The following is a 13931-nucleotide window of genomic DNA, read 5'->3' on the forward strand; positions in this document are numbered from 1 at the left end:
TGGAGATTGCATTAGAAAGCTTGTTCATCATTATTATATGTGCCTTAATCTGAATATTAGCTATTTAAAAAAAAATTAAGATTGTATAGTATTTTTTTCTTTTCATTCAGTTTATTTTTTGTTTTAAATATTAAATTAGTTTCTGGGCAGCTCTTTTTTACAAATAAGAGGGGTAAGGTAGTGGAATTCCAGTTAAGTTACTCATGCCTGATTATATCCTGTTAAAATTATAAATATACATTTGCGGCCAGATGAGAAAAGGTTAGAAGTCACTTTATAAATCTTTAAGATTTCAAATTTCTAGCCTGGACACAATTTTGTGAATTTGACATAAATGTTACAATTTATAGCAAATATAATAATAAATGTCTAATAATGGCAAATATAATAATAAATGTCTAATAATGGTAAATATAATAATAAATATTTCATAACCTTCTTTAAGGAGTGAACCAAAAGCCATTGCTTCAGCTAAAGCATAGTCAACAGTCCTTGCCTCAACCATAGCCATTCTGCTTCTTAAAATCCGATCAATACCTTAAATACAATAATTATCATTATTTATAATTAATAAGAGTGAAGATATTTTATTGTAACATTATTAATAAAACACCAAATTTATTTTAACAACAATAGATATGATTTACCATCTCTAAAAGTATATTTGATATCATTAAATTTTAGTTCTTATCTGGTATAACATTTAATTTATTAAATCTCTAGAACAGGTGTTCAATGGAGTATCTGAAACTGTAGTATTTAATCTAAATTAAGTGCAGCAAGTTATTTATAACATAGAATAGCAACACTTCAATTTCTATTGATATTTTGGAAAGAAGAAAAAGAGTAATAATGCTACTTGGGAGCATAACAAAATACATACTCCTTATGTCATGATCTCTTACATATTATATGTCATTGCGAAGGTTCTTGGATAAATTTAGACAATTAAAAAGCTCATCATAAGATACTATTGTAGCATAGTAGTTAAATTACAATTTACAAGATACTTTCGTCTGCACTCTGAAATCAACAAAATACTCATTAATTAGCTTGCTCTATGCCAACTTAAAATATCTTAACTGATGACACTATCACCTTAAGAAGTACTTCATTCTGACAACTTCATAATTTTATTAAGACTGCTATGTATCAAATAATATGCTAGTTAAAAATAGATTTAAGATTGGGAAGGAGAAGCTGTGACAGGTTCCCTTGGTATCTTTCTTCTTTCCTGGTATTTATGTAAACTGAATCTTGTATTAAAGGGACAGATGGAACATCACATTGGTGGAACCTTCATTCTCTAATGAAAAAATTAAATGAGTCAATAAAATATTTTCAGAACTATCAGCCCTAAGAGAACCTAAATTTCCTACAGTTAAAGTATTATCTAAGAATTAATTGGCTTCTTAGACTAACTTAAAAAAGCCCATTGAATAATAATTCAAAGCCTATTTGAAATTGAAATAAATTCACACCTACTGCTAACAGGAAAAAGTAACAGGTGTATTCTATTACCTTCATCCAGAAGTAAGGATGATGATAAGGAGGAAAACATTTAAATACATGGCGTTTAAGAGGAAGGATCATCTGTTTGACTAAGAGCAGTATCTGATTTGCTCGTGAGAAGTCAAATCCTCATCAGTTGAGCTTGATCTGGACCATATTACCTCTTTGCACAAAAGTTGGTTCAGAAACATTACTTTTTAATTAAGTCCTAAGACTTTTTATGGGTTGTTGTGGCACAGATTTTGTTTTTTTCATACAGTTTGAAAAATTATTAAGTAAAATTGGTTAATTACGTTAAACAGCAGCAAATATATATATATATATAAGAAGATCAAAATTTATATTTATTTATTTTTAGTGTGGATTAAAAATTTAGAAACACACAATTTAAATTATTTACCTTTGTGTACCACAAATTCAGCAGAATTGGGAGGAGGAGAAGCGAAACGTTTTCCGATATGAACCAGGGTTTCTTCTTTGACTCCAGTTGGAGAAGCCTTCAAAGGATCCTTTCCTTCAAAAAAACCAGTCCAGGGTGAATCCAACCAATCCTTATACTTAACATGAGTCTCTTTCTGGGCATTGTCATAAGCTTCTTGGCAGATTTTTTCATATTTGGCTTTGAGGTCCTAAAAAGTATACAGACCAATATCATTGATTTTTAAATAAAAGGAATGAATGTACTTATTCTTGATTCCATTATAATCAATAATGAACTAAATGAGATAAACCGTGCTGAAAAAAAGAGATGAGATTTTAAATATAGCTAGATTGAACCAAATATAGTATTTAAATAAATCTATGATATTTCTATCATTAATAAATCAAAACTAAAATAACTCTAATTGAAAATCTTACATTTTTATAATAAATGAGCAGTTTATCATTGAAGAGCGTATTTATAAATATTTTTGCATACATTTTTTTGTATTAACTTTATTTATAATATACTTACATTCACTTCTTCTTCGCCAACAATACCTTCAGCTATAAGTTTCTCAGTATACTTTTCAGTAACAGATCTTTGTTTTTTGATGATTTGATACATCAAAGGCTGAGTAAACATGGGTTCATCTGCTTCATTATGTCCATTTCGTCTATAGCACACCTGTTTATGACAGACATTTATAATTTTTTATATATAAAAAAAAAAAGATTTGTTAGTTTGACTTTTACAAATAGCAGTTAAAGTATTAAGGAAATGTTTAGGTCTTGAGAATTGCAGTAAATTCCCTCTTGTATATATAAGAAACAGCCACCTACATAGCAGACTACAAGTGGATTCAACAGATGATTTCATCAAAAAGCTCTTTACAAACTTTCACTACTAGCTACCTTCTATAAGCTCTATATTAATTTATTAACTAATAAAATATTAAAATAATTAGGTATGGCCCACCACACTGATCTGTTAATAAAGAAATAATAATCAACAAAAAGGAAATATTTGTTGTCTATCATTGTGAAAAGTTAGAACATAAAAATACAACAAGAATGAAGACTGAAATGTAGTTACATATTTCAACAGTGTACCAAGGCTTGACATTCTTTATTTATTTTATTTTATTGGTACAAGTCCTCCATTAATGACATATACAGCCTCAGAGTGAGGAGATTCATTTCTCAGGCCCCCTGAAGTAAGTTTTGACTGATCCAGGTGGGAATCGTGCCTAAGCACTCTGGGATCTATGCCCCAATACTACCTTCTCATCACCCCTTCCCAAAAGTACATAGCTTTGCTGTTCTCATTATTAATACTGATACCTCCCAACCGGAGCTCCTCCATTCCCTTAATGCTACCTGTAGTTTCTGTAGTGTGTCAATTGCTAATACATCATCCTCATATATAAATACTTGTACCAGAGGTGGTAACAGGTGCCAGTATCCTATTGTTTTCCTCTTGCATATTTCCCATGATTTAATCCATCAATAATTAACAAGAGTGGACTCAGGCTGTTTGATACTCTTATGAAACCTTAATGATTTTGGCTTCGTACCTAACAATTGATTTCAAACCGTTTAGATTACCAATACTTTTTGGGTTTTGTTATAGTGACCTTATTATGACACTATGAGATTATTAGGTATTCTTTTGTTCACCAGAGACTTCAAAATTTCCTCTTGGGACAGAAAGTCGAAAGCAGCCTTCAAATCAAAAAATGCTATATATACATTTCTTTCCCTGTTCCATGCTTCACTTCTAATACATTCCATGCAATTTCTCTATCACAGATGTGTACTAATAATGTTATGTATGTTTTTTAATCACTCACAGAGTTAATGAATATGTGTGTATCTCTTCACATGACACTATATGTCATTCATCTAGTAAACCTGTAAATCAGGTTGCTTGTACACAAATGAAAAGAAATAAACACATTAAAATTTAATTATATTTAATTCTTGATCAGATATTTATTAAAGATACATACACATAATCAAAGTTTTTAATATATTATGAGGAAGAGATTTTAGGCCATGAATATACTTGAGCAGTACCCTGATCAGCTTAAACCAAAGTTGAGGAAGTGTTATCCTTATGAGGATAGACTTTAGCTTAAGCTTGGAAATAGATTCCAAGGTCCCATAGGTCTAAAACCGATTGATAATGCATTTTATAAGATTATTAGACTGAATATGCCACAAACAATAAAAAACCTTCAACAAATAAATGTTACAACACCAAGTTAGATTATCTAAAATGTGTTGAAAAATGTAAAAAAAAACAAACAAAAAACTTTTATTAGAGTAAAATAAGTTATTTTTAAAGAGACATTAACATAAAATTTAATAAATTGATCAGGTAAAGTGCATGAAAATTTTATAATGTTGTTCATTTACAATTTGCACTTCAGAATAAGTATGATCAGAAGAAATCCCATTATGAAGCTAGGTACATCAGCTATTTAAGGAAAAAGATATGAAATAATATCATCAAATTGAAAAACTTTCAATCAGTGAAAGTATAATAATAAAAGTATTAACTGTATTTTCTTTAATTGAATATTTGAGAGAAAAAAATTTAAGTATTACTAACCAGATCAATTACAACATCTTTGTGAAAAGTATTTCTCCATTCAGCAGCAACATTACAAACATGCATCACAGCCTCAGGTTCGTCAGCATTGACATGAAAAATTGGTGCATTCACAACACGAGCAACATCTACAAATATTAAATTATGTACAAATATTTATAAATAATCTTAGACAGAAAAAATATCATGAGAAAATATTTATAAATACTAATTGTCCCATGGAGAATTTGAAATATTCAATTAAGATTTGAAAATAAACTTAATACATATAAATGAACAAACTTTCAATAGACAGGAAGAAATGCATAGAAATATAAATGTATTATTTATGTATATGTGTGAATTCATTGAGTACCTGTACAATTAATAGATGATCTGGAATGTCGTGGATCAGTGGTGAAACCAATTTGATTGTTAACGACAATATGGATTGTACCATGGGTGGTATAATCAGGTAAGTCAGAAAGATGGAAAGTCTCAAATACAACGCCCTGCCCACAAAAAGCAGCATCACCATGCAGAAGAATTGACATGACCTATACACAAAATATATTATAATTATTATTATGATATATTACTTATTAGTAAATTGAGCAATTTCTACAGCTCATTGGCAGTTTCTAATCCTGAAATATTGCTACTTATAACCTGGTATATTCTTCAAGTTATAGGATATGGCTGCCATAATATTGCTTAAACTCATATTAAAAAGTCAACTTGCTTATTACCTTTTATTATAACACAGATTAAGAATCATTGCTTAAAATGATTGTAAAAGTAATTATCAAATATAGTAAATACACAAAAACTAACATAATGGTAAAATTATAAAAATTAAATATATATATAGTTGACCATATAATTTTAAATATAAGAAGATGGTCAGGGTCATGGACATTAAATAGTTAAAAACTATTTGTTCTTTTTTGACCGCAACCCTGACCATCTTTTTATATATAATAATTAAATGCTTATTTCTCAGAATTTATAACATACGGCCACATTCACTGCACAGCAAACCATATAAAATGCTTTGATTTGTTTCATTTAGAGTATATCTCTCCAATAACTAATGTTACCAAGTCACATTAAGCTTAAAAGTACCAACCTTCTTTCCATCTCTATCTCCCCTATAAAACTGTTCAGCTCTGGTCTTGCCTTGGACAATCGGATCAACAGCCTCTAAATGTGAAGGGTTTGCTACTACAGCAAGTTTAATATTCTTGTTAGTAACACGATTCAGTCTTTCTATGAATGTACCAATATGGTACTTAACATCTCCAGGACCCTGAAATAAGTTCACATTATTATAAATCACTCTTAAACATGATTTGGGAGTGAGATGTACTTTCTGAGTACATAAAATTAACCACCTTTTAAATCAAAATATATTATTAAAAATGCAAATAATAGTGTAGTTTCCTATATTTTTCAGGTTCAACAAGTAAACATACACATAATAAAAATAAATTTTTTGTTTAATGAATATAATAATGGAAATTTAAAAACAGGGTAAATAAAAGATATATGAATGTCTGCAAATCAATTTAGACAATCTATTTATTTTTTTCTTTCCATATTACTCTCCTCACTCTGACTATAAGAAGGTAACATTAACTTGAATCTCAAATCAAACCCCATGTTCTATATTTTTAAAGTAATTTTTTAGTTTTTATTTATTTTAAGATACCAAAATGGTCCTTTTAGTAATCAAATATAATTATTTTTACTAGTGTAAGTGACTACTATATTTATAAAGCAAATTTTGAAATTATAGTTTAATCAGTCTTGATGTGTAATAATCATTAATTTTAGTCTTCTGATAGTTTTTTTTTTTTTTAATACACACACAAATAAATAAATTTACAAAAGTATTTTCATTCCTACTTTAACTTCAGTATTACAGTAATAAAATAATAATGTTACTTCCAAACATTTGAAATAGTTAATATTAATTACATTGGATTAAAAAGATAAATAAATAAATCGATATTGGAAAATAAAATAATTTGTTTCAATATAGAATACAGATGTTGTTTTCTAATCCATTTGACTAATTTTAATTAAGAATCAATTTAATAAAATAAATTAATTCACTAAACATAAATTAACTATAATTGTTGAACAAGACTTTTGACTCAATAAAATATCTATTAAATTTTTATTGAGAATATACAATTTTTATTAAAAAAATTTCAGTTTTTAACAGTTTCATAAACCATACAGAGTAACATATTAGTAGAATAATTGAATTGATAACAATTTAGTAAAGATAAAAGGAACTCACTTCATAAGCAGATTCTAGAACAGCAAACTGGGTAAAAATTTGCTCAAGAGGTTTACGACATACGTTGACCAATATATTCAATCTTCCTCGGTGAGGCATACCCATCACGATGTATTCAACACCCAATTCTGAAGATTTATCAACAATTTGTTTCATGGCAGGAATCAAAACCTCAACACCTTCTAGGCCAAATCTTTTTTCACTGGACCATTTTCGAGCAAGAAAAGCTTCAAATCTTAAATGAAAAATGACAAAAGGTTTAAACATCATATATATTAACTCAGCTTTTAATAGATTTTTTAAAAAAACTTAATTCATTTCTATTCAACTCTATATAATTAGTTTTGGAAATAAATTAATTTAGTTTAGGATTTTTTCTAATACAAATAGAACATTTTAAAGAAGATTTTGAAAAATTATGAATATAAAGTATCTGTAAGAAGAAATTAATTCATTTTGTATTCTAAATAGTTACTGCTTGTATAGTCACGATTCAGATAGTTGGTTTACAGAGGTATATAGAAGACATGTAATTCACTTTTCCTTTATTTTGGACTAATTTTTTCTACAGCTTAATTCAAATATTTATTAAATTATCTCTACCAGGTCTATAGTAAGTAGCACAAAATACGGGAAGTCTGAGAAATTTGGTGTTGTTAACTCCCACACCACAACCTGAAAAACCTCAACCACAAACTGAAAAAAGGTTTGGAACCCTTTACCTGTTGTTTCACAGTTCGTTATAATGAAATAAAGGTTGCCCAAACAAATTATTTTAATGCTTACACCATTCTTAAATAAAAGTATCAATCAAATTTATTTTATCAAAATTTATAATATTAATTGTGCCTAGTAGCGGAAATAGGCAACAAAGGAAAGTTGATATTGCTAACTGTGTTTTAAAGGTTGAACTTATCTTCTCTATGTTAGTACTAAGTGCAGTAACATAACAAAAATGTCCACCCACCTTATTTCCTACTGACTAATATGAAATTCTTTAATTTTTATTAAAATAATTGAACTAATTATTATCTCAAGAGATGCTATATTAGCAAACACCAGATTTATGTTCATTTGAGGCATTGAGAACCATAGTGGACTATCCCACATTTTTGTGAAAATTGAATTTGTAAATCATAACATCTGTTGGCTGTATAAAGAATTTCATTAAATCCAAAACCATTCAAGAGTTGAAGCCATTTTAACATATTAAACTAATATCTTTTATATCAGGTTGTCAGCGTAAAAGTGGATCAAGTGTATTTGCTTTAAAAACTAAAGCAGTTTCACAAAAATAATAAAAAAAAAAAAACAATGCAACTCTACTGAATTGTCGAATCTCTGTACTCAGTAATTCGAGCACAAGTTACTACTTTTGCCACTTTATACAATGTTTTATACAAATTATTTTACTTTCAAAGATATTAACAACAAAATTGATTTGAAACTTTAAAACAACATACCCACTGGCACGAGTAAGTCGAGCTAAAATCAATCTTTTCTGGTTAGCATCGAGATTCATGATTCCAGGCGGTTCCATCTTCTTTCTGATCCAATTACACTGCTCTAATGAGTTAATAAACATGTACTCAACACCTATGTGCCTGCAATAGACGTCTTGAAGTCTTTTTAAAATATCTCTCAGCTTCAGGGATTTTTCATTTCCTCCAATGAAAGTTGTATTGGGGAGTTTGAAAACTCTGTCCATATCGGCATCACCTATATTTGACAAGTAATGAGCTTAATTATAATGTTAGTAGAGATTCAGAAAATTTAACATAGTATAAAACAGAAAACATTATAATACAAAGTAGTGAATCTAATAAAAAAAAATTAGAATGAAAAATCTCTTCTCTTCTTAATAGGCTTATTATCTCCATACTTCAAGTATAAGAATAAGAAATGTAAAAATTAGCAATAACTAAGGCCTTTGATTTATAAAATAAGAGATTATTCAATTATAATTGAATCAATAAAATTAGAAAACTAAAATTCAATAACTCATTTTTCAAAAAGATTCTTATTGTATGATAATTTTTAAAACAAATGGCAATATATATTTTATAATTAAAGATAACATTTATTCCAACAGTTCCCTTCATAAATAACTGTAATCCCTCTAAAATTTTCTTTCTTACATATTAAACACTACAAGTAATACTAATTACACAAACTAATATTTCATATACAGATTTGTATTTAATTTAAATACAATGGTTAGTAGCTGATGTTTTAAAAATATTGTCGTTTGAAGAAATACAGAAAAGGCCAACATCACTCCATCATTAACTTAACATCGTATACATCAAGGATTAGTAAAATCAAATTATTGATAAACTATGTTGTGATATAGATTACTTAATGGAATATGAATCCAACATTTCAGCAACAAAGGAAAATTCAAGAATTAACATAATCATATATGATGCTTCTGAAAACCGACATAAGTAAGGGATTGCCACAAATACTTTGTGTCATTTCTTCCCTGCCATTTCCAAATAAGAACCCAAAAATTAAAATAAATAATTTAACAACAACAAATCAAGACATCATATAAACAGGAAACAAAAATATTATTCCAAGAGGTAAATTCAGAAGCAGTTTTGTACATATCAATAAATTTAAGGTCACTAGAATAATAAATATGAAAAATATAATATATTAAACTTCACTGGGAATATATATGTCAAAAGTTCCTGACTTTAATGTAAATTAAAATCTTAATGACTATAAATAATTGTTCATTGGATATGCAGAAGTAACAACATTAGTAGAAAATTAAATAACTGTAAAAGAAAATCAAGTAGTAGAGCCCATATTTTTTATGAATAAATTCATGATTTAAAAATGTATACATTAGAGAAATACAGAAAGAAGAAAATAATTTAATTTTGGAAACAGAATGGTCTTTTAATCTAAGGTTATATTAGATCCACTAGTAATATCATAGGCCTGGGAGATAATACAGTAGATAGTGAATATCTCAATAAAAATTAAACCAGCTTGACTTCAGTTGAAAGAATTTAAAAAATAAAACAATAGTTTAAACAGTGGTTAATATATACAACTAAAAAAAAGGAAAATTCAAAATTTTTTGAGGTTATCAGTTTTTCAGCAGTTTCAGATTATCTATCATTTCTTGTACAAATCATTATTTGGAAGATATTTATTTTTTTTTTTATAATTGGATGTAATGATGAAAAAAATCTTCAATTAAACATCTTTCCAAAAGTTATCGAGTTATAAAGGCTCGGTAATAATTTTCTTTTTATTATATTACAATTTATTTTTTCTACATTTGAATATGTTGGTTTGGTAAGAATTGTTTCTAAGTGTGTGTCAGTTTCAATAATAATGTTAGATCATCATATTTATGTTTCTGAAAATATTTACACAAATAGAATAGATCAGGCAATCTGTAAAAACCAATAATTCTTATTATTATATTACTTATTGTATCTTGGCGTTAAATAAGAAATTTTGGAAGTTTGCTCATGAAATATTAATTAAGATATTTAACATAAGAAGACTGAAGGGCGTATTTTGATAATAAAGAACAAATCGAATTGTCACGTTATCTATGATTTCTCATAACCCTGAAAAAAATTTTAACTATTAAAAAATAAATTAATTAATGCTGTAGTCTAGAGACATCTAGAAAGAATTCATAAAGTCAGAAAAAATATGGTACCACAAAAGAAAAGTTAAGACAAGGTGTCTCTAGAATTAAATGTTGATTTTTTAATTATCTTAAAATAATTAATAAAGTATTAAAATTGTATTATTGATTTTTTTTTTTACTTACAAGATATCACAGGTAAAGCCACAAAAAGCAACATTACATGGCCATTAAAGAAAAAAGGTGCCTTTTTTTTTTTTTTTTTTTTATGCCAACTATTTTAGCGCTGATTTTAGCTCATTTTTTTGAGCTGAATCTAATTACCAAATCACTTTTTCTCTATAAGTTCCACCTTTTTAAATCATTTATCAATCAAAATGTTTTTCAATTCAATAAATTCATGTGAAATCTGCTCCAAATACCCTGGCACAAAACCACTGTTGGCATCTGTTATTGATTGTACAAATATAGTATGACAGCAGCTGAAATATTTCCATTAGATTTAAAGGAAAAGCCAGCATTGAGTTATTGAAAAAATGCATACATGAGTGACACTTTATAAGCTGGGTCAATCAAAGCGAATTAGATGTCTTATTATCATCATTATGGATATGATATCCTACTACCTCAGAAAAATTGCCTATGGATCTTTGATAGTTAATAAGTTCCTATTTTATATAGTTAATCAAATTAAAAGTGTATTTTTGATTTATTATACTACTAAATACTCTTTACACCCATTCAACTGTACTGTATAAAGAGCATTAAAACAATTCTATCTGTCATCAGTTTTTAATGAATTCCCTAATTTGAAATTTAAAACTATCTAATGAGAATGGGCAGCTGAAAGCCACTGCCATTTGATAACAAACAAATACTTATTTTCTATCACTTACTTTAAAAAGAACACTTACTAAAGTGATAATCATTGTATACTAGTTCTGCTGGATTATTTTCATCTAAATCAGGAGATGAGATGCCCAAAGGATCCAACTGAGCAATGTGGTGTCCCCGGATCTAAAATTTAATTAATAATTAGGTGTTAGTTGTCACTTGATTGCTTCAAGAGACAATATGTAAGAATGATGTTCCACATCAGTTCCCTTCTTTTTGTTGTGCAATAATTATTACTATTTCAATTTCTTTATGTTCCATGAGATTCACACCATACCCTACAGGATTATAGGCCAGAAGATAACAAGTACCATATAATGGGTATGCTATCATGGCAGGTCCTTTGTATTATGTACATTTTGATGAAACTTGTGAATGGTCTTCCTCCTAATCTTGGTACTTTTCCAGGAACCCAAACATAAAAATGATGATGAGGATTGGATCTGGATATATATAAAAAAAGTGTCAGGTTTTTCGAGTGTTAATGCTGCTCGAGTCATATGAAGAGTTTATCAGAAACTTTCTTTGTTATAATAGTAAGAAACCAGAGAGATTTTGGCTATGGTTGGACTTAAAGGTTAGATTACTGATAGTCAATGGAGATGTTTCCTGGTTTGAATAGTAGATGATACTGATTTCATGACCTGTTTAGAGATAATTTATAATTTAATTTTTTTAAATATCTGCACCTCCTCAACCCTAGCATATATTAGATAACTGCTCTTTTAACTAATATATTTTTTCTAAGACGATAAATCTGAAGAAACTCTTTAAAGCCATCTTCAGGGTGGGAACTAACTAGTTAAATAAAAAAATCTTAGTATTATTAATAAAACACAATTTAACAGGATTAGCAGTCGTTATATTTATTATTAAACCATATTTTTATTTTGAATTGTTCTTCATCACTACCAAAGGTCGGTTGTTTGCAGTTTTATACACAGCAGACAATTCAGGAGAATTTCATACACCATATTAAAAATGTCAACCTAAATAAATATAATCTAAATAACTTAAATTTTGAAATACAGTTTATTTTTCAAATAGGGATATAATAAAAAAAAAAACCTGTTGTATTTATAAGAAATAGAAACAATTTTCAAGAAAAGAAAATCGTTTTCACCTACACACGACTTTCGGCTGGCTCTCCTTTGCTTAGTGTTTATTCATAACTAATTCTAAAAAAATGTTTTAAAATAAATGATATTTAGTCCGGATGCGGACAAATAAAACTCAAATAGTAAATTGGTGTACTATTTTTATTTGAGCCAACGTTTCGCCCCATGTTACAGGGCTTTGTCAGGGCTAAAAAGATACAAACACATGACATAAGTTAAAAAAAAAATTAGTGGAAAATAACAAGGGTATAGAATGAAACGTAAAATCTAATAAAAAAAATTTAAGGTTATAAACAATAAATGAAAACGGTATTAGTAACAGATAAAGAGAAGAAATATTAAAGAAAGTACAAATTAAGAGATAAAAAGAGATAAGAATAAAATCAAATGAAAATGAACAAGACAGAATTCATAACTGTATGTACAGGTATGAATTTTGTCTCCTTTTTTTTTTGTACCTATGTCAATATGTCAAGTGTTCGTATCTTTTTAGCCCAGATGAAGCCCTGCAACATGGGGCGAAACATTGGCTCAAATAAAAATAGTACACTAATTTACTATTTGAGTTTTATTTGACCGCACCCGGACTAAATACCATTTATTGATAGACACGGTCAATTAGCAATCTTCCAGTATGTCCCAAAATTATTTAACATTCGTAAAAATACAAATTTTGAAAACTATTGCACTTTTGTCTTTGTTTTACCGAAGATGTAATGTGTTTCTGCAATTGTAAATAATCCTTTATTATATAATTGTAATCGGGTTATCACGAATATTGATTATCTTTCTCGTATTGGCGTAAGTAACTATTTTTTATCTTCAATCAGATCCGATTTCAAATAAAACTGCAAAAAATGTTTGACGTATTTTAATTTCTAATTCTCTGCTCTGAAGCCACGTATTAATTTCTTTTTTAATCATACATCCCAACTATCTTTCCTATAATGCCATAAAACAAGAGTAGTTACATTTTATTCCCCTCCTCTTCCTTGTTTCGGCAATACAGGATTTCCTCTATGCTTTACTTCCAGTCAGTGCTTCTATACTAAAGGATTTCGACATTAAACATTTTTTGCCATTACATTTCGTTTAATTTTATTCCTTGTATAAGCCCATTTTCATATTCATGTCTTTTGCCAATACTTATATCGCTAATCAAAACCAGTCATTTAAATCAGTAGGTCAATTATAAATTATATTATTATTTATTGATCCAATACTTATTTATAAATCAGTTGGTAGTGCTTAAATTTAATTTTCTATTAATACTAAGTTTATTTATTAAATAAATCAATTTTATATCCAAATCAGTCTCAACACTTTATTTATTCATTTGTCCAACGTTTCGGCCTTTCTAGCCATCTTCAGGGACATCTTCAATATAAAAATCCTTCTCACATTAATTATTATTTTCTATTTGCAGGCTATTCTGCCCAGGTCAATTTCTTTATTTAAAGTTAA

At 28.0% G+C, this 13931-nt stretch overlaps 1 protein-coding gene across 1 annotated transcript in view; it reads right to left on the bottom strand.

Annotated features, from left to right (window-relative positions):
- The window catches only part of LOC106683830 (2-oxoglutarate dehydrogenase complex component E1), a 31903-nt gene that overhangs the window by 6133 nt on the left and 11839 nt on the right, over positions 1-13931 (bottom strand). The window contains exons 4-12 of the mRNA XM_014425548.2: positions 11370-11472; positions 8300-8555; positions 6837-7071; positions 5658-5837; positions 4905-5085; positions 4550-4677; positions 2468-2620; positions 1913-2141; positions 436-537 (exon numbers count right to left, since the gene is read on the bottom strand). Of these exons, the coding sequence (XP_014281034.1) occupies positions 436-537; positions 1913-2141; positions 2468-2620; positions 4550-4677; positions 4905-5085; positions 5658-5837; positions 6837-7071; positions 8300-8555; positions 11370-11472 (1567 nt within the window). The remainder of the gene's footprint in view (positions 1-435; positions 538-1912; positions 2142-2467; positions 2621-4549; positions 4678-4904; positions 5086-5657; positions 5838-6836; positions 7072-8299; positions 8556-11369; positions 11473-13931) is intronic.

The sequence above is a fragment of the Halyomorpha halys genome, unplaced genomic scaffold (assembly GCF_000696795.3).
Source record: "Halyomorpha halys isolate HHAL.00 unplaced genomic scaffold, Hhal_1.1 Scaffold519.1, whole genome shotgun sequence".
In the NCBI taxonomy this organism is placed as follows: Eukaryota; Metazoa; Arthropoda; class Insecta; order Hemiptera; family Pentatomidae; genus Halyomorpha; species Halyomorpha halys.